Genomic DNA, 27,144 nt, shown 5'->3' with positions numbered 1-27,144 from the left:
CTACGTGCTTTGTGCATACACTCGTTTGTACCGCATCGTTTGGGTTCAGGTCCTTCAATACCACACGAAGGTGTACCCAACGAGTACATGTAGCCTATGTGAAGAACACAAACACTGGCCTTAAGTTTCCACAAGAACCTTGAACGCAGACATTATGAACAGGGTGGACGCAAGAAGAACCCATGTGCAGGATTTAATGTCCTAGATGGACGTCTAAGTGGTCCAACACCATTCAAATGCTGAGGGTGTACCAGCTCAGAGCAGGTACAGGTACAAAGACAGAGTTGGAGACCCTCTGTCTGCTCTAAGGTCTATGATCTGGGAGCATTTGGGATTCACTGTCAGTTATGTCAACAGAGAGAGACAAGTCGACAAAACAAGAGCGGTGTGTTGGCATTGTTTGGTGAAGATCAGTTTTATTTATGGTAACATGTCAAATTTCAAAACACATTTCAGACCCACACAGTCATATAAAAGCTTCAGCTGTAGAGGGGCACTTAACTGTTCAGAATATGTTGCATTTTTATTTCAACATAGTTTTTTTGTTGGTCTCGTTCACTGTACCAAAAACATACTGAATCAAAATGTTTCTGTACCGTTGATTTCACTCCTTGAAAACATATTGTTTTGCTAAAACACAAACTTCAGCTATGCAGACTTCCATTCAATATAAAACATCATTTAAATTATGCGTCGCAGATCAACCTGTGTGAATATTCTAACACTGGTGCCATAACAAGGACCCTCATAGACCCCGTACTCTCCTTTAAGTCAGTGTATTCTTAGTTTAGATGTTTCCTGCCCTACTTGGTTGGAAATCTGATGATTCTTTTAGGTCTATTTAATCATTTGTGACAGATTCTGCTGAGGTTAAAGTTCATTTTGTGCTTTTAATCCCAGTTTTTTCAGGTGGACTGTGACATCCTGACTTTGCAGCATTGCCAGGATCTCTCCAGCCTTTATTTTTCTACTCCTCTCCATCCCCACTTTCTGCAACTTTAATGTTCATTAATAAGAGCTGGACATTATTTCTCAGTGTTCAGAGTGAAATTTGTACAGTAAATGGAATCTCTGGCAGCCATTCATTGATTAGATGGCTGTCCGACTGTCCTGCTGACTGGCTGAGTGCCAGACTGACTGGCTGGCTGACCGACTGGACACTGTGGGCTTTTACCTGCTGCTGTTAACTAAGATACTTACAATAAGTGCTACAGTTGTAAAGTTCTGTTGATGAGCAGCCTGACCAGGTGACTTTGTGAATGACAATTAGTCTGTCAGGACGTAGGACCTTTCCTTACTCTTTCAATACCATAACATATTCTAAGGCAGGGGGGTCAAACATGCAGCCCATGGGATGAATTTGCAGAGAGTACAAATTATACTGAAGATCTCATTCTTTTTGTGTGCTGCCTCTTGTCCGGGCTGTTATTGTAAATGAGAATCAGTTCTCAACTACCTTACCTGGTTAAATAAAGGTTAAATAAATAAATAGATTTTAACAGTCAAAGGTGTTAAAGTGGTTTTAGTTCAGGTTCCACATACACATTAATGGCATCTCAAGTAAAATAACAGCATACTAACCTATAAATAACGAGTCAAAATTTTCTATAAAAAACAATATTACATTATCCCTATAAATAATGACAACTCTGAATTTTTCTGTTTTGGTGCAAAAAACATAACATTAAATTGTAATAAAAATATTTACATTAACAATAAAATGTGAATAACCTGAACAAATATGAACAACCTGAAATGGTTAAGGAAAATTAAGTGCAATTTTAACAACATTCCGTGACTAAATGTTTGGTCTATAAGTTAAAAATGATTAGTTGAGGCAGAATATGGTTAAAATTGTACTTATTTTTCTTAAGAAATTTCTGTTTTTTCAGGTTACAACTTTTTGGTTTGGATAGTTTGTTAATGTAAATATTTTCATAATTTAATGTTTTTTTGCATGAAAAAGACACATTTGGAATTGGTATTATTTATAGGCTATTTTGTGTATATTTGACTGGTCTGGCCCACTTCAGATCAGAGTGGGCTCAAAGTGGTCCCTGAAAGGAACTGAGTTTGACAGCGCTGTTCTAAAGAAAGGAAAGACACTAAGATCGTCCTCAGAAAGCAAACCCACAACAGCTGAATTAGAACCTCAGAGTAGATTTCCAGGTAAATTTGATGGTTTTAGATCAATTTAAAGTGACAGCTGTAATGATCAGTTGTGGTCTTGGCTCCATCAGGTTTGTTTCAGTGGATGGGACGGTTTGATTCTTCCTCTAAACACTAGGATTTCAGCTTCATTTTCACACAATATATGGACGTGGCGTCACAGCCCCTGAGTTTATCCAGTCTACGGAGCGTGTTTTAATGTTACAATAATGAAAATGAGGCCAACTCAGAAACAGATTACAGTATTTTAATCCAAATGTTCCACCAGAGGAAAACCTGGAAATTAAAGTTATTTGTCATGTGTGATTTTAAGTTTAAAGACAGTGGGCAAATGTGGAACATGTTGATCTTTTTCTTTTAGGTCTAGTTCCAGTTGGGTACTTGTTAATGAACACATACTGCAGTAATAGTTCTCTCTGACTCTGAAATTATAAAAACCTGGACTTTCTTAAAGGGTTAATTCACTGTAAAATGATATCATTCCTGTAACCACTGTCAACTGAGGTTTGATAACATGATCCACTGATTTTGGGAACATTGAGCCCGTTTACCTGCACACCGATATTCCGATTATTATCTGAGATCTGGAGTTACATTTTTCAATTGATCATGTAAACAAGATCATCTCACTGCAAAAAATGGGTGTCAAAAAACACAAGATACAAAAACTATAAATCTGAGGAAAAAGGTCTTGAAAACAACTGAAATATCTGTCCATGCAGCAGGAGAATTTCACTGGACAAGATTTATTGAATTCAGATGTTAAATCTACAAATAAGCATGTCTACAGATGTATGAACACTTACAATAAGAAATGAACTTGAAACAAGATAATTATAAATAAATGACATTTTTTAAAATCTTGGTTAGAACCAAATAATTTGCAGTACTGATCAGCTTTATCTGATAGCAGCAGTAATCTGATTATGACAAATCGGATTAACACACCTAGATTTGTCTGCAGTATTCCCATGTCTTCACACATGTAAACGGGTTCATCTGATTTATTACATTCTTTTACATCTGCACATGTGTAAAAAAAACAAAGAAACAAAAAAAATGTATATAAACGGAAGTTACGCAGTGACAACTTGAGCCGAAGGAGAAAGGTAAACAAACATGGCACGTAGCAGTGAACAAAAGCAAACAGCCTGTAAATGGAGTCTCAGCTGTTCCCATGGCGACTGATTTTCTGTAAATATGCAAAATGATTTCCTTAAACAGCTTTAGGTGTGGTGAAGTAGTTGTAGGAAGCACCTTTATGTCTGATGGTCCTGGATGTACTTATATATTGGTCCTACATTAAAGTCTGTGAGGCTCCGACAGCTTTAATTAAACACACTAATGGAAACTTAATGGTTGAGGCTGTATTGAGCTGTAAATACGACAGCATGGAGCAGAGGGAATAATGGACGTATGACACATTAACAAAACCAGCCAAAATTAGAGGAATGCCAACACCAATTAAAAAGATGGAAAAGATCATTAATGAGCCCTATAAACAGTGCCTGTAATAGAGTTAAAGTGACTCTAGTTTGAAATTATTAGTAGTTCAAACGAAATATATGCTAACGGGGTTTCTTTAAAAAAAATTGCATAAGTAGTTCACACACTGTTTACTCAAGTAGAGGTAAAGAGTAACACCTTTACTCGAGTAACTGTAAACAGTAACTTCACGTCTTCTGTCGTCGAGGAGTGTGTTGTCGCTTTCATCTTATTTTGTCTGTGAAGCTGTTTTTATCTTGTTTCATATTTTGTGTTATTCTTATCATGTTGAAAACAAACTCATGAATAAAACACAAAAAAGGAAAACATAAAAATACAATTTTATTGCTCGTTCATGTTTTTTTCTTTTACATTGCATGTTTTCACCTCGTAACCTCATTTTTGTCATGTTACATCTTCCATTGTAATTCACCAAGAGACGTTCTTCCATATATAATTACCTCCGCCAAGGAATGGCAGAGATTATGTGTTTTCATCAGGGTATGTTTGACTGTTAGCAAGATAACTCAAAAAGTTAAGGAAGGATTTTGATGAAATTTTCAGGAAATGTTGATACTGGCACAAGGAACAAATGATTAAATTTTGGTGGGGATCGGGGGGTGGGGTGGAGGGGTGGAGTGGGGGGGGTGGGACTGATCTGCCCTGGCGGAAGTCTGCAGTCTCTGAGTGCTTTTCTAGTTATTACATATATTTAGGCTGAACTACATCTCTGTGTTGTCAGGGCAGGTGCTACAATGGATTATACTCCACTAATGTGTTATGAATTGTATTTATGTATTTTTAAATGTGTGGAGCAGACAGAGCAGATATGTGCTGAACTGTACAGATAAAGTCATGTTTGTACGAGCTGAAGTCTGTGTCTTTTAACACATCTACTGTGAACATTTCCACTCAACCATCAATTAAACATTTTGGCAAAAACATAATTTAGAGGATCTCTGAGTGCTTTTCTTGTTGTAGAATGTAGACTGATCTGGGATCTGCTACAGTTCAGATGTCTGCTGCTGATGTCCATGAATATCTGTTCAAACTTCTACTGCAGAAGGTGGAGCCAAGACAAACAAATATGAGTGTGTAGAGGAAAGAGTGTTGAAGAAATATCTGCTTTAAAATGGAAATGGGATTAAAACCAACCCTGAAAACCAACTGTCCGCACGTGGACACCATGGACACCAAGGACTGATATAAATATACAACAAATCCAGTCTACCATCCACAGTAAATACAATAACAGACTAAATGTGCCATTGATCAGGAATAGAATAGAATAGAATAGAATAGAATAGAATAGAATAGAATAGAATAGAATAGAACAGAATGGCCTTTATTGTCATTCTACTGAATGTACCAGATTGGAGAACTTCTCCTTTTCAGTCCAAATAGATAATTACAGATAAAATATAAGGTACAACATATACCTCATATATATACATATATATACACACATATATATATATATATATATATATATATATATATATATATATATATATATATATATATATATATATATATATATATATATATATATATATATTAGTGGTGGGCAGCGATTAAAATTTTTAATCGTGATTAATCGCATGGCTTTCTGTGATTAATCGCGATTAATCGCATAGTTGTTGGGGGGGGACGCATCAACAGCATGTATTGCCTTTCAGTGATATTCCAGACTGGAAGTACTCCAGTGATAAAAATAATTTTAGGTCAGTGCTTCCAAACAACTGTGTCCTTCTCAACCACACCATCTGAAGACATTTAAAATGAAAATGTCCATGTAAAAAACCACTACTTTTACACATGTTTATGTCCCCACCAGTGTATTTACAGTTGTGAGTGACTGACAGGAGTCTTAAGCCCACTAATCAGTACTAATACTAATAAGCCCATTAATATGTGATGTTCAGTTGTTCAAAGCAAGCAAAAGGGGCCCTGAAGTGGTCAGAATAAGTTGCACTAACGTATGTTTTGTCCTTTCCGTGTTACCGTAGTTAGTTCGGACATAGAACTAACAGACATGTTTCTTTCACTCTTGTTTGTATGGCCCCAAAAACGTTTGCCTGTGAGTATTTATGTTCAGTTGTTGTAAGAATGAATAGTATCAAATATCTCTGATGTGAGCCTTTGTTGCTGAATAAAAAGATGTTGTAAATCTTTAATTAACCTGTAAATGCTAATCGTTAGCGTGTCTATGGATTTTCCCATTCAAGTTAGCATCGAGATAAAATGACTGCTAATACAACATTCACATCGTAAATGAGTAAAGGTTAGTTCAAAGGCTGACATATTAGACCTAAACACAACCAATGAATTTACATAAACTTAGCATGAGCCTGCATAAAGAATTAGCAACCCATCTCCGACTGCTTGCATAAACAAATTAGCTTAAACATCAGCATTACTTGTAAAGTTCGCCTGTTTTCTCCTCTCAGCTGCACATACACACAGCACCGGTGTGTGGACCGGCAAATTAAAAGCATGAGTTTCAAAATAAAAGTCAGTATGTATAAATCAACTAAGACTTGCTTGAAAGGCAGAACAATAATAAAACGGCGTTAACGTGAGATAAAAAAAAATTGTCGGCGTTATTTAATGAATGCGTTAACGTGGTAATAACACGTTAACTTGCCCACCCCTAATGTATGTATATATATATATATATATATATATATATATATATATATATATATATATATATATATATGTGTGTGTATACACACACACACACAGATAAAGTCATACAGGACAGTGTAGTTCAGTCTATATACACAAATGAAGATAGAAAGGATAAAAATGAAGAATATAAAAAAACGTACACATGTACTGCACCAGATGGTTGAATATTTACAGAGTAATTGCAGTGCACAGGGTGATTAATAGTCACAGATGAGTAGATAGGACCTATTTTAACAGATAATATCAAAATAGTTTTTACAATATCACACAAACTGTCTTTGTCTCTGTTTGGGATGGCTTTCCCTCAGTAAACATCTGAAATACTCCAGACAGGATAAGTCTGCAGTGTTTTACTGCCTGACCACAACATGTCCTGGGCTCTGATAATGTCCCTGTGTGTGTGTGTGTGTGTTTGTGTGTGTTTGTGTGTTTTACAGGTCAGCCTCTTGTCTCATACAAGACTCCTCCTTCTGTCCAACAGTCGAGGCTCTGAATTAATAATAATCTCCTAATAAATTATGTCCAAGTCTGAAGAAACTGTAGACGGAGGCACACACACACACACACGCACGCACGCACACACACACGCGCAACCCCCCCCCCCCCCACACACACACACACACGCACACACACACACGCGCACACACACACATGCACACACACACACACACACACACACACACACACACACACACACACACACACACACACAGCTCTTTGGCAGCTCCTTGAGCCAATCTCTTCCCTCTGAGGTCTCCTTGCTGTGTCTTATAAACTAACCTCATCCTGCCAAAGCAGATTTGTTCATTTAATCAAAGACAAATTTAGAACTGGTTTCATACAGTGTTTGCCACTTAACTAATCTAACCCTGCCTAAAGGCTCTGCCATTTTTAATTTATTTTGCTGAAAAAAGTAGAATTTAGCTGACCAAAACAACATATGGTTTGCAGGGTTAAAAAAATATCATAAAGATTCTGTTTATAATAAAGTCCAACTGACGAACACTCTAAAATGTCCATGAAAGAGTAATTCTGCAGGAAAATGGCATAAACAGATACAGTGGAAAGGAGCAGGGTAAGAGCATGGTGGAACAGAACATAGAACAGAAATACAACAGAAGATATTTGAATGGGGTTTTGTTTTGTTTTTTTCATTGGGACTCAAAGGTTTGAAATCAATATTGAATCCATAAATCTTGTGACAAATTCAGTAAATGGACTGAAAAGGTTCTAATAATAAACCACACTAGTCATCTGCACAGTGATTTAATGGACACAGGCTGAAGAGTGTTACATATATCAACAAAGCATGCATTACACTTATGTCTATTTTCAAGGCTGTATTTAAGTGTTCGATTTTTTCACATACTGAGTAACAACATTATTTAAGGTGGAAGGTAACCCAGATGACTGACAGCTGACAGGAAGTGGCCAGTCCATCACAAACTTGTTAAGAACTTCACTGATTAATCAACCAAACTGTCAAACTGACACCCCTCATTAACATGTTGATTAACCTTTTAAATTAATTAAAATCAATTAAACCAATCAAAACTAAGTCTCAGGGGAAGTCGTCAGGGTGTCAGTCAATCCTGACTTTCTGTAAATGTCAGATGATGAAAAAGGAGATAAAAAAAAAAGGAGGACAAAGACAAGATGAGATGAAAAAAGACAAAAGAGGGGAAAAGACAGAAGGGAGTGAATGTAAAAGGATGATGGTTTATCGCATGAATATACTGTCTGTTCATAGGTCTAGTTTGACTGTATACCTTGCAGTAATTAGGTTTTGTCTTTATTAAACTGTCCATAATTAGAAAATAACACATATTCAACATCCGACGTCCTGTTCTATGTATGAAGTAGCACATCTACAGATGATGAAGGCCAGTCACAGAGGATCATATCTGACATAATCAGCTCATCAAACCCACACATTAGGAAATGAAATCACAAACAGATTAATTGCTGTTTCAATGTAATAAATTGCTTAATGGACCAATATGGCCAAGTGCACATGTGTCCTGTTAGACTGTATGTGAGATCATAAAATCTATACCATAATACTGGGAGGTCTCAGAGCGTCTGTCTGTCTGTCTGTCTGTCTGTCTGTTCTGACAAATGTAGATGTTTTTTATCTGTCCAGTTTGGTTCCTACAGTTGAGGAATAGTTCCATCTCCACATTAAATATATGTTTTCTTTAAAATTCCCTTTTTTAAAGTCAGGAGGGACTGAATTCATTCATGTTGCTAAGTAGTTGCCAGGGGGAGGGACAGGAAGCAGCCTTGCACGTCCCATGATGTGACGTCATCAGTACACATATAGACATGATGGCATCACTGGAGCGATGCCAAAATAAGCTACAATACATGTGAGGGGAAGGGCTTGTTGTGCCTGGAACCACTTGTAAAGAATGATTTACCAAATAACTTTAATGTCAGTACTTAAAACCAAAATACAGAATCACAACTTTTCCCAAAAGTCAGCTCCCTCCAGCATCAAAACGACCACATCTACAGCCTGTGGTTTCCTACAGGTCAACACACTACTATATTATATTATCTAGCATTGTATCTTTTATTCTATCTATTTTTAATCTATTCATATATTTCGGTTGTCAGTTCCTTCTAATATGTTGACAACATTGTGTAAAACCTTCAGACTATGTTCTGGTACATGCGTTCTATGTTTAGATGACCACTGTATATTACAACTATATTCATATATGTCAGATATTTCCATGTCATCTGTTTAGATTCCTACAAATGTATATAAATTGATTAAATGTTCCCATGTATAGGGACAATTCTACATTGATACTTGCAGGGCTGTTGTGGACATGTGTCATGTGTCAACAGAGTGTGTCCTATTAATGACTCTGCACCAGCTTAAATAATATTCAGACTAGTCTTCATCTCCACTGCATTTCCTCCTGAACTCATCACCATTTTATCTTCATATATCCTGAACTGAGAATCAGACTTCTGTTTAGTTTTGTCATCCTCCTTTGAACCTGACACTGAGACCCCTCATACAGTCAACAACATCTGTGAGCATTAAATAACCTTTAAGTGAGAAAAAACAGTTCTGAAAGCAGCTGGAAGAGGCAGTAGTCCACTAACACTGTACTTAACATCTTATCTAACACCACTGTTTCGTAGCCCTTATCAAGTTTCACACCTAACCTACAGGTAATTTCCCCTTCAGCTGGTGCCGTCTAATTGAAATGCATGAAACCTAGATATGTAGATACAGTCACTGATCTGAAGGATGATGAATGTCACTTTAAAGTTGTTCACACAGATTTCACAGAGATGACACTGAGCCCATTCACATGACCATACAAATACCATAACTGGGAGTAATCTGATAACTATGAGTAATCTGATAACTGTTGTAATCAGATGTGACGCATTTATAGTCACCTCATAAATGCGATAATTGTAAACCCTGGTTTACATGTTTCAGCCCATTATTTGATTTCGTTCTGAATACATATGTATACTATGACGTCAGACGTACACTTCCTGTCATTTTCAAAACATCTGGTCTTGTCTTGTTGCCCATGGGAATGTCTACGGCAGAGTCCTGCACAAGTCCACTTTTCCAAACCTGCACCTGCAAAGCCAGTCTGCTACCTGCATTTTATTTTCAAGTCCAATCCGCACCCGCCCGTACCCATGTACATTAGATCTGCAACCCGACTCGACCTGTGACTAAACCCATTGTCTACACAGTAACTCACTTTTAAGGGCTTTATTTTTTGCTAATACACACGTCATCATTAAATCTCTAATACGTGGTGCTCAGTGCCGTCTGTGGTTGGATATAAACAGAAGTGAAACTCACTACACAATAAAACAAACAGACTGTGAATCAACCACCATCAAATTAGATAATAATCATCATTAAATGTCCTGACAATGATTTTCATCCATGAATCTTCTTTTATTTTGTCACTTCCTTCCCTGCATTTCGTTTAATTTTACCCGTGCCCGTGAAAATTTTCGTACTTTTTTTTTTTACCCCTCCCTGCATGTTTTGTGAGCTACCCAACCCAGTGCAGGACTCTGGCCTACGGTGTCAGTGTTAACTGTCCTAATGTGGGAGGAGCTAACAAGGCTACAAAACAGGTCACATGTAGCTGCTGTCCTTCATTTAATTTAATTTTTGTTTACCTTCTTCCTTCGGCTCATGGTGTCGCTGCGTAACTTCAGTTTATATTGTTTTTTTGTTTTGTTTACACATGCGCAGATGTAAAAAAAAACTAAATAAATCACATTAACCTGTATAAATGTGTGAAGACATCAGAGTACTGGGGACAAATCTAGGTGTATTAATCTGATTTATTATAATCAGAAAACTGCTCCAAATAATGGTCCAAAGGTAGTCCACTACAGGGCCAGTTTAGTTGGTAATTAGAGCTGAATATGGTCAACTAGATGATTGGACATACTTAGAGGGGAAGGAGGGGCCACATTAGTTTGCGTAGAGTGTGTATTGGGAGAACCGGCACTACCTGTTCACCTGCATGAAAACACATGCATAAATATTCCCCATGTTTTGGAGATCATTCAAGTTTTGTGATTTTAATGAACTCTGACTGATGCCAGACCCTAAAACACCTCCTGTTTCAATGGTTGGCATTCCTGTCAATCACCCTGCCCACCTGTGTACCGGTGTTGTACATGCCTCTGGACATGGAAACACCAAACACAGCCCTGTTAGCTAGGATGCCCTGTGCTGTTAAAATGGACTGATTTGACTGGTGATAGTCCAAAAGTATAGTCAGCGGTGTTTGAAAGTTCACTATCTTTTATTTTACACAGCAGGGGCTGATCTGTGGTTTTAAACAGAACAGCACAAAGAAAAAGAAGGAAAGTATCAAATTTTAACCATATCTGTTTCAGTCTCTCATTATTGCTGCTGGGAGGAAGAGAGAACTAGTGTGGATGAGGATAGAGAGAGAGAGAGAGAGAACTACTGTAGATGAGGAGAGAGAGAGAGAACTACTGTAGATGAGGAGAGAGAGAGAGAACTAAAGTAGATGAGGAGAGAGAGAGAGAACTACTGTAGATGAGGAGAGAGAGAGAGAACTAAAGTAGATGAGAAGAGAGAGAACTACTGTAGATGAGGAGAGAGAGAAAGAACTACTGTAGATGAGGAGAGAGAGAGAGAGAGAACTACTGTAGATGAGGAGAGAGAGAAAGAACTAGTGTAGATGAGGAGAGAGAGAGAGAACTACTGTAGATGAGAACAGAGAGAGAACTACTGTAGATGAGGAGAGAGAGAGAGAACTACTGTAGATGAGGAGAGAGAGAGAGAACTACTGTAAATGAGGAGAGAGAGAGTACTACTGTAGATGAGAACAGAGAGAGAACTACTGTAGATGAGGAGAGGGAGAACTACTGTAGATGAGAACAGAGAAAGAACTACTGTAGATGAGGAGAGAGAGAGAGAGAGAGAGAGAGAGAGAGAGAGAGAGAGAGAGAGAGAGAGAGAGAGCTAGTGTAGATGAGGAGAGAGAGAGAGAACTACTGTAGATGAGGAGAGAGAGAAAGAACTAGTGTAGATGAGGAGAGAGAGAGAGAACTACTGTAGATGAGGAGAGAGAGAGAGAACTACTGTAAATGAGGAGAGAGAGAGTACTACTGTAGATGAGGAGAGAGAGAGAGAACTACTGTAAATGAGGAGAGAGAGAGTACTACTGTAGATGAGAACAGAGAAAGAACTACTGTAGATGAGGAGAGAGAGAGAGAACTACTGTAGATGAGGAGAGAGAGAGAGAACTACTGTAAATGAGGAGAGAGAGAGTACTACTGTAGATGAGAACAGAGAGAGAACTACTGTAGATGAGGAGAGGGAGAGAGAGAGAGAGAGAGAGAGAGAGAGAGAGAGAGAGAGAGAGAGAGAGAGAGAGAGCTAGTGTAGATGAGGAGAGAGAGAGAGAACTACTGTAGGTGAGGAGAGGGAGAACTACTGTAGATGAGAACAGAGAGAGAGAATTACTGTGGATGAGGAGAGAGAGAGAGAGAGAGAGAGAGAGAGAGAGAGAGAGAGAGAACTACTGTAGATGAGGAGAGAGAGAGAGAACTACTGTAGGTGAGGAGAGGGAGAACTACTGTAGATGAGAACAGAGAAAGAACTACTGTAAATGAGGAGAGAGAGAGAGAGAGCTAGTGTAGATGAGGAGAGAGAGAGAACTACTGTAGGTGAGGAGAGGGAGAACTACTGTAGATGAGAACAGAGAGAGAGAATTACTGTGGATGAGGGAGAGAGAGAGAGAGAGAGAGAGAGAGAGAGAGAGAACTACTGTAGATGAGGAGAGGGAGAAAGAACTAGTGTAGATGAGGAGAGAGAGAGAGAGAGAACTACTGTAAATGAGGAGAGAGAGAGTACTACTGTAGATGAGAACAGAGAGAGAACTACTGTAGATGAGGAGAGGGAGAACTACTGTAGATGAGAACAGAGAGAGAGAACTACTGTAAATGAGGAGAGAGAGAGAGAGAGAGAGAGAGAGCTAGTGTAGATGAGGAGAGAGAGAGAAAACTACTGTAGGTGAGGAGAGAGAGAGAACTACTGTAGATGAGAAGAAAGAGAGAACTACTGTAGATGAGGAGAGAGAGAGAATTACTGTAGATGAGGAGAGAGAGAGAGAGAGAGAGAGAGAGAGAGAGAGAGAGAGAGAGAGAGAACTACTGTAGATGAGAACAGAGAGAGAACTACTGTAGATGAGGAGAGAGAGAGAGAACTACTGTAAATGAGGAGAGAGAGAGTACTACTGTAGATGAGAACAGAGAGAGAACTACTGTAGATGAGGAGAGGGAGAGAGAGAGAGAGAGAGAGAGAGAGAGAGAGAGAGAGAGAGAGAGAGCTAGTGTAGATGAGGAGAGAGAGAGAGAACTACTGTAGGTGAGGAGAGGGAGAACTACTGTAGATGAGAACAGAGAAAGAACTACTGTAAATGAGGAGAGAGAGAGAGAGAGCTAGTGTAGATGAGGAGAGAGAGAGAGAACTACTGTAGGTGAGGAGAGGGAGAACTACTGTAGATGAGAACAGAGAAAGAACTACTGTAAATGAGGAGAGAGAGAGAGAGAGCTAGTGTAGATGAGGAGAGAGAGAGAGAGAACTACTCTAGGTGAGGAGAGAGAGAGAGAACTACTGTAGATGAGAACAGAGAGAGAGAATTACTGTGGATGAGGAGAGAGAGAGAGAGAGAGAGAGAGAGAGAGAACTACTGTAGATGAGGAGAGAGAGAGAGAACTACTGTAGGTGAGGAGAGAGAGAGAGAGAGAACTACTGTAAATGAGGAGAGAGAGAGTACTACTGTAGATGAGAACAGAGAGAGAACTACTGTAGATGAGAACAGGGAGAGAGAACTACTGTAAATGAGGAGAGAGAGAGAGAGAGAGAGCTAGTGTAGATGAGGAGAGAGAGAGAAAACTACTGTAGGTGAGGAGAGAGAGAGAACTACTGTAGATGAGAAGAAAGAGAGAACTACTGTAGATGAGGAGAGAGAGAGAATTACTGTAGATGAGGAGAGAGAGAGAGAGAGAGAGAGAGAGAGAGAGAGAGAGAGAGAGAGAGAGAGAGAGAACTACTGTAGATGAGAACAGAGAGAGAACTACTGTAGATGAGGAGAGAGAGAAAGAACTAGTGTAGATGAGGAGAGAGAGAGAGAGAACTACTGTAAATGAGGAGAGAGAGAGTACTACTGTAGATGAGAACAGAGAGAGAACTACTGTAGATGAGGAGAGAGAGAGAATTACTGTAGATGAGGAGAGAGAGAGAGAGAGAGAGAGAGAGCTAGTGTAGATGAGGAGAGAGAGAGAGAACTACTGTAGGTGAGGAGAGAGAGAGAACTACTGTAGATGAGGAGAGAGAGAGAGAGAGAGAGAGAGAGAGAGAGAGAGAACTACTGTAGATGAGGAGAGAGAGAACCAGTGTAAAGTGTTAAACAGGAAGACTGGAGTCAACAAGTGTCATTAAAGGGAGTTAGAGGCAAGATGATGGGGAAAACTGTCAGCTGAAAAGAAGAAAAAGGCAGAGAAACAAGTAAAACAAAGTGGAAACAAACAAACAAACAAACAAACAAACAAACAGAAAAGTCCAACATAAACAAAACCGTTAACACTACTGTTCTTAACACTATAGACAGAACCCTATAAGGACACGTCTAATGTTCTGTATATGTATGTATATATGGTCGTGTCTGTACACAGATGTCCGTCTGTCCACATGACTTCTGCTTACCTTGATAATGTGCACTGAAACCACGGTAACGGTGGTTGCCATCGGTCACAAAATGTAGGCGGAGCCAGTTCTTGTTGCTTACGATGGGTGAGGGGACATTACTGCCCGACAACCTGAGGGAAATGGAGAAGAAAGGTTTATGAGAAACTAAAGGAACTCACACACACACACACTTCAAAGTACACATGCGTAGTGCATTCACAAAGACGTTAGTTTGATCTTTTTTTGGTGCAGAACTATCCTCTGTCAAAGACAACTATGGACTATGTCCAGATGAAGACATATGCTTATTGAAAAAAACACACATGGAGCATCCTTAGTTGTCTCTTGTGTTTGTGTGTTTGCACAGTGTGTGTGTGTGTGTGTGTGCGCGTGCGTGCGTGCGTGTGTGTGTGCGCGTGCGTGCGTGTGTGTGATCTTTAAGTCTGCAATGACATGATGACGATGCCAAGGCTTCACGGTCCGGTCCGTCCCATCTGTTTCCTCAGCTCCACTGGACAAACTGAGGATTCCACCACATGCTCAAAGAAGGCTCATGAACCCTTAATGATGGAGGAAAGTGACATTTTTTATCAACTTTTCTTGTCAACATTTCTGTAGCAGGTATCAAACTGGGAGAAAAATCCAAGGCACTCTCTTTAAACATTAAAATGCCTTTATTAACATGGCATGGTCATATCTAGACCTAAAAAAACACATTTCTACGCATTTCAGCTTCAAGCCTTCATCAGGAAGTCAAACAGGAGCCTGGAAAGCTGTAGCTTCCTATATAGTAGGATTTGACCAATAGGGACTTGCCAACTGGGCATGAAGATAATGGCCTGCAGAGGCTGTCCACATGTAGAACGGCCAGCAGATGGTGCCACTGCAGGTCAATTATATAATCAATCAATCAATAAATCAATACAATTTTATTTATATAGCACAAAATCATAACAGAAGTTATCTCATGACACTTTACATATAGAGTTGGTCAAAACCAGACTCTAAGCCAATTTACAGAAACCCAACAGAATCCTCCAAGAGCAAACACTTATGACTGGTGACAGTAGCGAGGAAAAACTTCCTTTTAACAAGCAGAAACCTCGAGCAGACCCTGACTCTTGGAGGATGGGCGTCTGCCTTGACCAGTTGGGGTTAAAGAGAGAAAGTAAAGGAAGAGAAAAGAGAGAGCGATAGCGATAGAGAGAGATTGGGGGAGAGGGGGAGAAGGGGGGAAGTAGGAGGAGACACATATGTGCAGTTGATGCACAGATAACTGAACTAGAACATCTATGAAACTATATAATAAACACTATCATAACTATATGGATAAGATAACAATGAATTCTATCAATTATTGACATATAATCCTACTGAGGCCTTGAAAGTCGAACTTAAAGAAATGCTCACACAGGCCAAGGAAAAAGACTGGATATCTGAAGCAGAATTGAGATTTCTTTCATTCATTATCTGAACCCACTTTATCCTCACTAGGGTCATGGGGGTCGCTTGGAGCCTATCCCAGCTACATAGGGGCGAAGGCGGGGTACACCCTGGACAAATTGCCAGCTCATTGCAGGGCTGAGATATAGAGACAAACAATCACTCTCGCATTCACACCTATGGGTAATTTAGATTAACCAGTTAACCTATTAGTGCATGTCTTTGGATGGTAGGAGGAAGCCAGAGTACCCGGAGAGTACCCACGCAGACACGGGGAGAACATGCAAACTCCACACAGAAAGGTCCCACTCCCCGTCGACTGGTGTTGGAATGAATTGAGATTTCTCTACAGTGAAAACCCTAGAATGGCCTCCTTTTACACGCTTCCCAAAATTCACAAGAATATGACCAATCCTCCAGGTAGACCTGTTATATCAGGAAATGATAGCCGTACTGAGCCAGTATCTAAATATATTGATTATTTTATCAAACTTTTTTTATCTTCACTTCCTGCTCATGTTCCAGACACTACTGGTGTTCTCAAAAAAATCAAAGACCTGGACAGTATTGACACTGAGTCACTGTTAGCTACTTTGGATGTTGAATCACTATATACAACCATAGAACATACACAAGGGCTGGAAGCACTTAAACATTACCTAAAAAAAACGCCCTGAGTCTGAAAGGCCACCTAATGATTTTCTATTAACTCTTACAGAGTGGACTTTGAACAACAATATATTCATTTTTCCGGATAAGGTTTTCAGACAGACAAAAGGATGTGCAATGGGTGCTTGCTATTCCCCATCTTATGCAGGCCTTTACCTAGGTAAATGGGAAGAGGATTTTGTGTTTAATCAGGAAAAGAACAGTTTTTTAAAGCACATTGTCTGGTGGCGACGTTACATTGCTGATGTATGCTTGTTTTGGTCAGGGTCAGAGGCAGAACTTAACTTCCATGTCTTCCTTAATAACATTAACCCAAACATGTCATTGGACTACAGTAAAGATACTATTAATTTCCTGGACCTCACTATTTATAAAGACAATTTAGGGATGTTGCACACATCCATTTTCAGAAAACCCACTAACAGAAACACTGTTCTACATGCCAATAGCTTTCATCCCAAGTGGCTTAAAGAAAATATCCCTTAAGGCCAGTTTCAGAGGGTGTGGAGAATCTGCGACCAAGATGCTGATTTTGTGAGTAAATCAGGAGAGATGTTTGCACGTTTTCAGGCAAGGGGCTACAAGAATGCCACATTACAAGAAGCTTACACAAGAGCTAAACATCTGGACAGACAGACTTTAGTAGAAAGGAATCCCCCTAAACAAACACAAAACAGAACAGTATTTGTCACCACATACAGTACACAAGCGGACCAAGTTAAAAGAATAATCAATAAAAACTGGTACATCATTCAGAGCGATGAACAACTCAGACAGATATTTCCACAGCCTCCACTCATCACCTTTAGGAAATGTCCTACATTACCTGGAACTCCAAAACAGCAACCCAGCAACATTACAAGCTATTGGCATCGACCACATTCCATCCTCCATCAGAAAGGGAGGCAGACAAAAGACACTGAATCAACGGGAAGCTTTCTGGATTTTTAAACTCCAAGCCACTGTATCCCCTGGCCTAAATGAAGAGTTGGACCTTTCTGTTTTCCTGTAATGTATTGCTTGTTTTTATAGACTTTACACTGTTTTGATCCTAATTTAACAGGGATATGTAAATTTTGCACTGTTATTTATCCATGTATATTTGTAAATAATTCTATTAGTGAGGTTTTCTTGTTTGTGTATGGCCTTTTGACCTGCAGTGACACCATCTGCTGGCCGTTTTACATGTGGACATCCTCTGCAGGTCATTAATCTTCATGCCCAGTTGGCAAGTCCCTATTGGTCAGATCCTACTATATAGGAAGCTACAGCTTTCCAGGCTCCTGTTTGACTTCCTGATGAAGGCTTGAAGCCGAAATGCATAGAAGTGTTTTTTAGGTCTTGATATGACCATGTTAATAAAGGCATTTTAATGTTTAAAAAGAGTGCCTTGGATTTTTCTCCCAGCTTGACATCTACTCTATGAATCCCTTTTTCCAAAGAGCACCTCAAACAAACTCTTTTTTGGTCCAAGAAGCATTCCTTCCCATGAATTTTTTAATTTCTGTAGCAGGTTTGGGGATTTGACCCAACAACCAGGCACTGCTTACACCCTCCTCTGATGTGGCTGTTCCAGGGTTTATGAACTGTGGACAAGTCTATGGACGGGTATTTGTGTCCACATGTCTGAGGTAATATTCTGGTTGATGTCATATCATAAAGGCATGAGTCGGTCTGACAATAATAAAGAAGTGTTGTGTGAATGAATGTGTTCTTAGATGAGTTCTCATAGGCTATGACATCATACAGTCTTTATAACAGTCAGAGCCAGTGAAGAACCATTCAAAAAGGTGAGTAGATTGACTGTTGAATCTAAAAGGTCAACAAGTCCAGGCTTTAGTTCTTTAGTCAGAACCAGCTTTAGGATTCATGTCATAATCATTCCTATATTATAAAAGGGAAGTGGACTCTGTTTGTATGTGTGTGTCTGGGTTATCACACTAACTCCGTACACAGCTGACTGCTGCAGTTTGTCATATTTATGGATTTATGGTCAGTGAACAGACTAGTGAAAATTATAAGTTGATGGGACCACTATTTTGGGAGATATTAGTAATTTTAAATATGATAGCCTTATAATCATGTTGCTATGGCCAGAATCATAGAATCATCATTGAAGTGGGTTACCTAGCAACAGATAAACAATAGGGCCCCATTGCCATGGTGTCAAATGTCCTGTGCAGAAAAAGATATGTCAGCTGAGAGGTTATGCAACTGAAAATGAGAATGGAATTTACCAAGAAAGGAAAGAACTGAAGTGGATCACAGGATCTAGAACCTGTGGTTCCCCACGGGTCAACAGTAAATATTAAATAAAAATGTCAAAAAAAAAAAGACAGTATATTGTGTTTGTTGTATCAGTGTTACTGCCTTCCAGTACCATACACAATAAACTGCCAGACTGTAATAGACCTGCTTTAACAATAGGTGTTTTCATTAGATTGAAAGATGGAGGTTCTCTATGTACTGGGGCTTTGAAGCACCTGTAGATAGAACCAGGACCCAACAACAGGTCTGTCGTCAGCTGTGCAGGATAAAATCCACTCATTAACTGTGGAGATGAGCAAGGCACTTTCATTTGGCAACGTGGACAATGGGAGGTAACAACTGGCAGCACAAGATGGGTGAATGCCTTCCAGTTGGCGCTGGGAGAATTCAATAGTGTTGTTCTGATACCCCCCCGGTATCTGAGGTCAGTATCTGAGGTCAGATCCCAGTTTGTGGTCCCAGTCCCTCTGGTTCTGTACATGTGTGGCCCTTTGATCTGCTACCACGGACCAACAGGTGCTGTTCCTCTGTTGTTACATTGGCATAGTTTTTATTGATTTGTTTTTTTTTTTTTATGTTACATTCGAGACATGTTCACACGTATAAACACTGTAAAATATGAAGTGCATGGTCCTCTCCTGTTCCCGTGTCTCCTCCCATAAACCCCTGCTGTTAACCTTCGCAGTCCATTAACATCACAACACATGCGGTCACACTGATGCATGTCCACCCACTTTTTAGTGGTTTTTTTTTTTTATGTTCACACACATACATGAGCAGTAGCATTGCAGTGTATGCACTGCCATCCAACAGCCCCACCCTCAAATAACAGCAGAATAAAGTGGAGCAGAAAAATGCTGAGCAGGTGTTTTAAAATGTACATCTATGTGTGTGTGTCTGTTTGTGTGTATGAAAGAGAGAGGGTCACCTTGTGCCCTAGATCAGTAGGATTCTCTGATATCTGCTATTAGTCACACACACACACACACACACACACACACACACACACACACACACACACACACACACACACACACACACACTGTGTAGAGGAATTTCTCTACTGTTAAACATTGGTTCCACTGTTGTGTTTCACACAGACGCTTACTGGGACGCACATGATGCCAGGATCAACACAAGTAACAGAAGAGACGAGGACATAAAGACAGAATATGTCTATATGTGAACTATTGTCCATTGGATCCATCAGTTCCTCCTTTAAACTGTGAAGCTTTAACCCAAACATTCTAAATGTGAGTTTGTGTTTGCTGTGGAGGGGAAATTAAAGATTTAATATATTTAATAAATTCCTTACTATTCACAAATAGATAAAAATTTGTTGGGGAAAAAAAAAAGATTAAAATGAGCTAAAAGTTATTGGTAAAGAAAACCTAAGAACATTTTACCCAGGGTTTCAGTGGATTTCAAATCCAAATAACATACTTTTGGTGAAATGTTTACCTATGTTTTATTGAAAAGTGATGAAATATTTAAGCTTGAAGGTACATGTTTGAATGTTTGAAAGTAACTGTGATGAATGGGTTAAAATACATTTAGATTAATAACTTACAACTTTAAATCTACTCAAATATGTCACTATTACCATAATATTTGAACTGATGTGGATATTTGTTTCAGATATTTTCTCTCTTTTCTTCTTTCTCTAGAATGTTATTCTGCATACATTAAATACAACAGTTGACAAGTGAACTCTGATACTTAAACCTGCTCATAACATACAAAATATATCAAATATACACCCCAAACTCACCTCATACATATTAGATTATCAGTGAATCTGGGCTCATTTCTGGAATAACTAGGGAACGCAACTTTAGCACCCCCTTTAACACAATTAGTGAGCTAACAATGGTTTAGCTCAGGGGTTCCCAAACCTTTAAACTCGCAACCCCCAATATCGGGGGGGGGGGGGGTGCTGTGTGGGTCCATTTGGTCCAGCACACAGCATCTGGTTTTACACCCGTATTATTTTTACCCCCATTAACTGTATAGTTTTGAATATTTTGAATACAGTGAAACTTATTCTACTAAATGATAAATAAATGGGTAAATTCACTATGACAGGTTTCACTACCGGATCACTATCAGATGTTTACATTAAAAACAATGTGGTTGCACATGCCGGACAGTTTGAAGCATGCGCACAATTCTTTGAGGTTAAAAAAAATACGGGGGTTTAATTTGCACAGCGGAACAGAGCACACAGCTTCTATTATATATTATCCATATGTAGAATAAGTCTAACGCCACAGGGATGGTTTTTATGTCAAATGTATGGTGTGGTGGAACCTGGATACTGTGGCATATTTGCCGCATTGCATGGTGGGTACTTTTACTCATTGTGTTCTGTTTTATGTGCAGTGGTTCAAAGGGGTGTTTATGTTAATGTTTATTCTATTATAGGAGGGTATATGATGTTCTAATTTTACTTTATTTGGAATGTGATGGAATTGTCCTTAACTGAGGACAACCTTGTTAAAGCCAACTCTGTTTTGGTTCCAAAAATGTTCATTTCATATTCATTAAACTAATGTATGACAAAAGAACAATACAGTTTTAATGTGATTTGAAGCATTCATAATATTGATTGGATTGGCTCCGCCCCTTTGAACCCCCACCTGCCTCCCACCCCATCATTCTGCTGCCCCCCCCCCCCCCCATTTTTTTCTGGATCCGCCACTACTAAACGTCTGTGAAAAATCTTCTTTTTCAAATATAAATTATGTATAGAAGAAAATACATTACATAAATAAAGTGAAATGAAGTTAGAAGAATATCTCCTCATTCTAACACAGACCCCCGATTTCCTCATTAAATTCAGTCCTGGAACGTACCACTTAACGGCTGTAAGTGTTTCCACTATGTTTAACGGAATATGGATTTAATCTTGAGGCTGTAAAGCTACAAATGTCTGCATGAGCCTTTTTCTGTCCGTGTAATCTCCTGCCTACACCTGCTCATACGTGCTCTGTCTTACATACGACACTATTCCTGTTCACGGCTCTTTATTCCCTTCCTGCCACGACATCGTTATCAGAGTGCATCACTAAGGACAGAGTGTGCATGTTCAATCTGTTCCAATATTAAAGCAGGAATTAAACCATAAATCTATACACAAGGCAACATCTATGTGTGTGTGTGTGTGTGTGTGTGTGTGTGTGTGTGTGTGTGTGTGTGTTGTGTGTGTGTGTGTGTGTGTGTGTGTGTGTGTGTGTGTGTGTTAAATATTAAAGTGCATGCTCACAGAGCATTTAACAGCTCAGAGCAGTGAGATGAAGGTATAATTAGAAAATGGTGTCTTACTGCAGAGGCTGAAGGTTACAGAAACAAGCTGGCGACTAAAAGGTCACTAATTTGGAGAATCCAAACTCCTCATCTTAACAGGTACTGAGGATGTGTAGCTCCGACATCACAAATAGTTTACGCAGGAATGTGGTCTTCCTGTGTTCATTAGTGGTGTAATGAATAACCAACTGGACTCAGAATCCGTTTGATGTAAGATGTGATGTGAGTGTATCGGTACCCTGACTCCTGAACCGGTCTCGTGTGTGAACCAGCTAATATGGCCAAGTAACCAACTTATGAATCCACTTAATGTCGCTGATCTGATGCAGCCGTTCAAACCCCCCCCCCCCCCCCCCCCCCCCCCCCCCCCCATACACCTCTCGAGAGACTTGCCGCAGTCGTGTCAGATCACATTGTGAGTTTGTGAGGGAAGGTTAACAATGGCTGAATCTGAAACTGTTTACAACACAAACAGTTTAAAATCTAAAGTGTGCAAAAAATTTAGATTTTACATGAAGAATGGAACACTGGATAAAAGCATCACATATGCAAAGAGTATATAACATATGCCAGTATAATAATAATAATAATAATAATAGTAATAATAATAATACATTTTATTTGTATAGCGCTTTTCATGGAACTCAAAGACACTTTACATACAGCAAATAAAAACAGAAACCAAACACATTAAAAACAGATAGAAAGCAGGTGCAAAAGGCAGGTATATGAGTATTAAACATTAAAATTAAACCTGAAAAGCACGAAAAGCGTTGTAAGTGATCACAACAAACACTCACTTGCTAAGACGACATGTGGATACAGGCAATGTTCTGCCTCCAACAGGACATCAGATTGTATCATACCTCTTCTAATTGAAATGTGCAGTATCAGAATTCTACCAAATTGAACTGAACCGCCCCCTTTTAAAATGTATTGTTCCTGAATTGTGTCTTACTCCATGTATTGAGAAATGTATTGAATCGTCTTGTATTGGAGAGATGAAAAGAGGACTGTATGTGATTACGAATCACTTACATCGGTCATTAAAACTGAAAATAAAGCAAGAGAGAAGAAAAACCCAATAGTTCCAAAAAGCTGAGCCTCTGAGCTCCAGAGAAGCCCGTTGGTATTCCCCATGTGGACAATTTGTAATGCATTATTAAATCATTCATCTCTGCTGATGGCTTCTGTCTGTGACAGTTAAGTGTCCTCCCAGTATATGTGCTATAAAAGCACTTCAGAGCAGTCCACAGCTATTACAGCTCATCTTCAGATGGGCCCCAGTGGCTGCATTTAATACTGGGGTCTAACAGGATGGGACTGAAATGACATGCTGTGCATAAAGTCCAACCTGCTCTTTAGAGGTGGGGAGTCAGAATGTGTAAACACTGACTGTTACTGGGTTTAAATACTTTCCACATATTTGGACTTGAATAGTTACTGACAACTTTTTAGTTTAATGCTGCATTCCAGGCACGTTTTTGAGCCTGTAAGTCACAACTTCAAACCACGACTCACGACTTTGTAACATTTCGGGCAAGTCACAGCAAACTGTTTGAGTACAAGGAATTATGGGTGCTAGATGTAAACAAACCAGCATAGTGGACATTATGTTCATTTATAATTATTTCTATCCCAGAGGCGTTTGTTTTTTGCTTATTTGAGGGAAACAGAGGAGGAAAAACGGTGCATAAGGCAAAAGAAGCTATCCTACCTTTTATGTTATTTGTATATTTGGATTCATATTTGGTATTAATTTATTCTAGTCCACTCAATGGACTGAAAACTATCTAACGATAGAGCAGCTGCTGATCATGCAGAACGTTTGCAGATAAATAATGTCAGAGCAATACCTTGTTTTAATAAATAATTTGCATAAATACCTCATCCATGGGGGCCGCCATTGTTGTTTCATGGGCTACGTGACGTCAGAGCTCAGAACTGGGAGAACATGGATCTAGTACGAGTTCACGGGTGGGAGGTCACAGGTTTAACTGACATTCCAGTGCATTTTCACTGGTAGAAGGTTGGAAAAACACGAGTTATAGGTGGACTGGAACGCAGCGTTACTCCCCTCATTTGAACAGAAATATCTGTACTTTCTACTTGAACTTTCTACATCTTGAATGGACGTGACATCACTGATTACCTGTCATTTCTATGTGACTCAACACTGATGACTGGCCCTGTTCCAACTTTTGGACGGAAATGAAAAAAAACAAAAAAAAACAAAAAAAAACCAACACAATCTTAAAAATTATTCATTCATTTTCTGAACCCGCTTTATCCTCACTAGGGTCATGGGGGTTGCTTGGAGCCTATCCCAGCTACATAGGGGCAAAGGCAAGGTTCACCCTGGACAAGTCGCCAGTTCATCGCAGGGCTGACATACAGAGACAATCACTCTCACACCTATGGGCAAGATTAACAATTAACCTATCAGTGCATGTCTTTGGATGGTGGGAGGAAGCCAGAGTACCCGGAGAAAACCCACGCAGACATGGGGAGAACATGTAAACTCCACACAGAAAGGCCCCACCCCTGTCGACTGGTGTTGGAATCAAACCCAGGACCTTCTTGCTGTGAGGCGCGAGTGCTAACCACTGCACCACCAATCTTAAAAATTAAATATACAAGAAGATCGTAAAAGCCTTCTCTTTCCAATGTTCCCTTACAACTAGGAAATAGGGGAAAAAAATCATACTGAGATGGAAATGGAATGTGTGAGTGTTTTATGTGTGTCTGAGAATATCAATTGGAGAGATGCCAGAGGGAGCAGGAGAACATAACTGATTAAATACACTCGACCAAAAGAGCATCTCTCCCTCCATCTCTCTGTCTACCATCTTCCCATCTATCCTCTGCCTCCCAACCTCCAGCTATTTAAAAAAAAAAGGGGGGGGGTGGGGGGTAAAGAAGCATGGGGTGGATAGAAGGTGAAAGGAGGTAAAGATTGATGGGGCTCGGATGTGGGGTGGGTGGGGTGGGGGAGTGAAGGAGGTATGCCACTTTGTTTGGTAACTTTATTCATTTTAGCATTTAAGCAGAATGTAATGACAAAGGCAGTATTAGTAGAGAACAGAATGTACTGAGGGTAATTTATGAATTCAACAAAAACAACGTTTAAATTAAAAGGTGGTTTTCTGCTGTGTTGAACACATGACACAGACTGTTGTAGAAGTAATCGAATGAAGGGGCTGAGCAGCGTACACTTTCCACAACAGCTTCATTTTCGCACTTGTTATGGTTGACTCCATTTCTGTGATGGTACATAGTTATAGAATATACAATTAATTATAGAAGGAAATGAAAATATGCAACTGAGCATCTTTGTTTTCAGATCATATAGTAACATTCATTACAAACCTCTACAATTATTAAATGTAAACATATGTATGACACAGTGCATCTAGTTTAATTTATCCTTGACTTTTACATGTACCTGCTTACACTGAGAACTGTACATTTTTATTTTTGTTGGTGACATGACACTGTGTACATGTCATTATGGTTTAACAGTTATCTTTTGTCATAATGAGTCATGGCTGATGACACTGGAACTAAAAACCACTGCAAATACCTGAGAAGGAAACATTCATTCACTTTGCGTAATATAAATAAAGACATAAATAAGCCCATTACGCTAAGTTAAGGGGTTTTAGAGCTTTAACGCCTTAATAGTGTTAAACTTAAGTGAAATGCATTAAATGCTGCCAACGTTCTACAGTCTCAGTATGAGTTACTTAAGTAAGAAATAATAACCCCCCCCCTTCCAATACCAGAGATAGCAGAGCCTTGGGATGCACAAATTCACTCCCTAAAGTCTATGCGGACAGATAGCTCAGTAAGTAACACAATGGTCTACGATGTTCCAATCCCAGCAGGAACACTTGCATTTTTTCCAACATTTTCCATGTTCAAACAGGGGGTGGGGTCGAGGACACTGGTAGACAAATCTGCAATCAATACAGAATTCTAACTAGTCCTACAAACGTTAGCTTACCTTGTCATTGCTGATCACAGGGGCCATGCTAATGCTAACTAGCTTCTGTAAAGCAGGATTAAGGTTAGTAATGAGCATACGTCCATGTGGACAATGGACTGTCTTCTGCCGTCTTCACCCTTTGGCTGAACACCAACAGGAAACAGAACTTTACTAATGTATGTTTGATTCCTGAAGGTCTCATGGTGTTGCTGTTTTGTTTTTTTTCTCTTCATTTGAGCAATTCAATTATAGGCGAAAAGTGCTATTGAACATGTACAAAGTCAAATATGACTGAAAACTGATCAGTAATGCCTTACACTACTGTATTACAGTAAAAAGTAATCTGTTACTGTTATGCATTCCTTTTGTAACACTTTACTCCCCACACTGGTGATTGATGCATAAAAACATCAACCCCCTACCTGTCAGAAAACGACTGAGTGGACAGTTGAATTTGAGCCTGAGTTCAGAGTAGGAGGTTGAACTGAATATTCCAGAAGCTCATGACAACAGCTACAGCACTGCACCTTTAATCTGTAGGCAGTTGTTTCTGAAGTGGAGTTAAGGTCATTTCAGGTCATTTCTAATGTCGTTTGGTTCCATTTGACATTATTGTGTATGTATTAAAGGACGAACACAGGTTTGAACTATATTAACACTATGATTACAGATGCACCGTCTACCAGAAGAATGCTTATTAATGGCCTTCTGCCTTAAATGGAGTTTTGGGTTTTACTTTGGTCTGAGTTTACTTTAGATACCTGTGATTTTTCATCTCCTTCTGCTTCTGCTTGAGCTTCGAACGGCTGAATTAAAAAGCGAACAGCACCTTTCATCATGAGATTTATTTCACCCTCTCTGGTGCAAAATGCAATTGTCGTCCAATATT

General features: G+C 39.3%; 1 protein-coding gene across 1 annotated transcript in view; it reads right to left on the bottom strand.

Moving 5' to 3' along the window:
- The window catches only part of LOC115428800 (CUB and sushi domain-containing protein 3-like), a 965,368-nt gene that overhangs the window by 481,898 nt on the left and 456,326 nt on the right, over nucleotides 1-27,144 (bottom strand). The window contains exon 6 of the mRNA XM_030148025.1: nucleotides 14,600-14,712. Coding sequence (XP_030003885.1) covers nucleotides 14,600-14,712 — 113 coding nt within the window. The remainder of the gene's footprint in view (nucleotides 1-14,599; nucleotides 14,713-27,144) is intronic.

Source organism: Sphaeramia orbicularis, chromosome 11, assembly GCF_902148855.1.
Source record: "Sphaeramia orbicularis chromosome 11, fSphaOr1.1, whole genome shotgun sequence".
Taxonomy (NCBI): Eukaryota; Metazoa; Chordata; class Actinopteri; order Kurtiformes; family Apogonidae; genus Sphaeramia; species Sphaeramia orbicularis.
The sequence above is the reverse complement of the archived record's forward strand: the minus strand, read 5'-3'. Positions and strand labels throughout refer to the sequence as shown.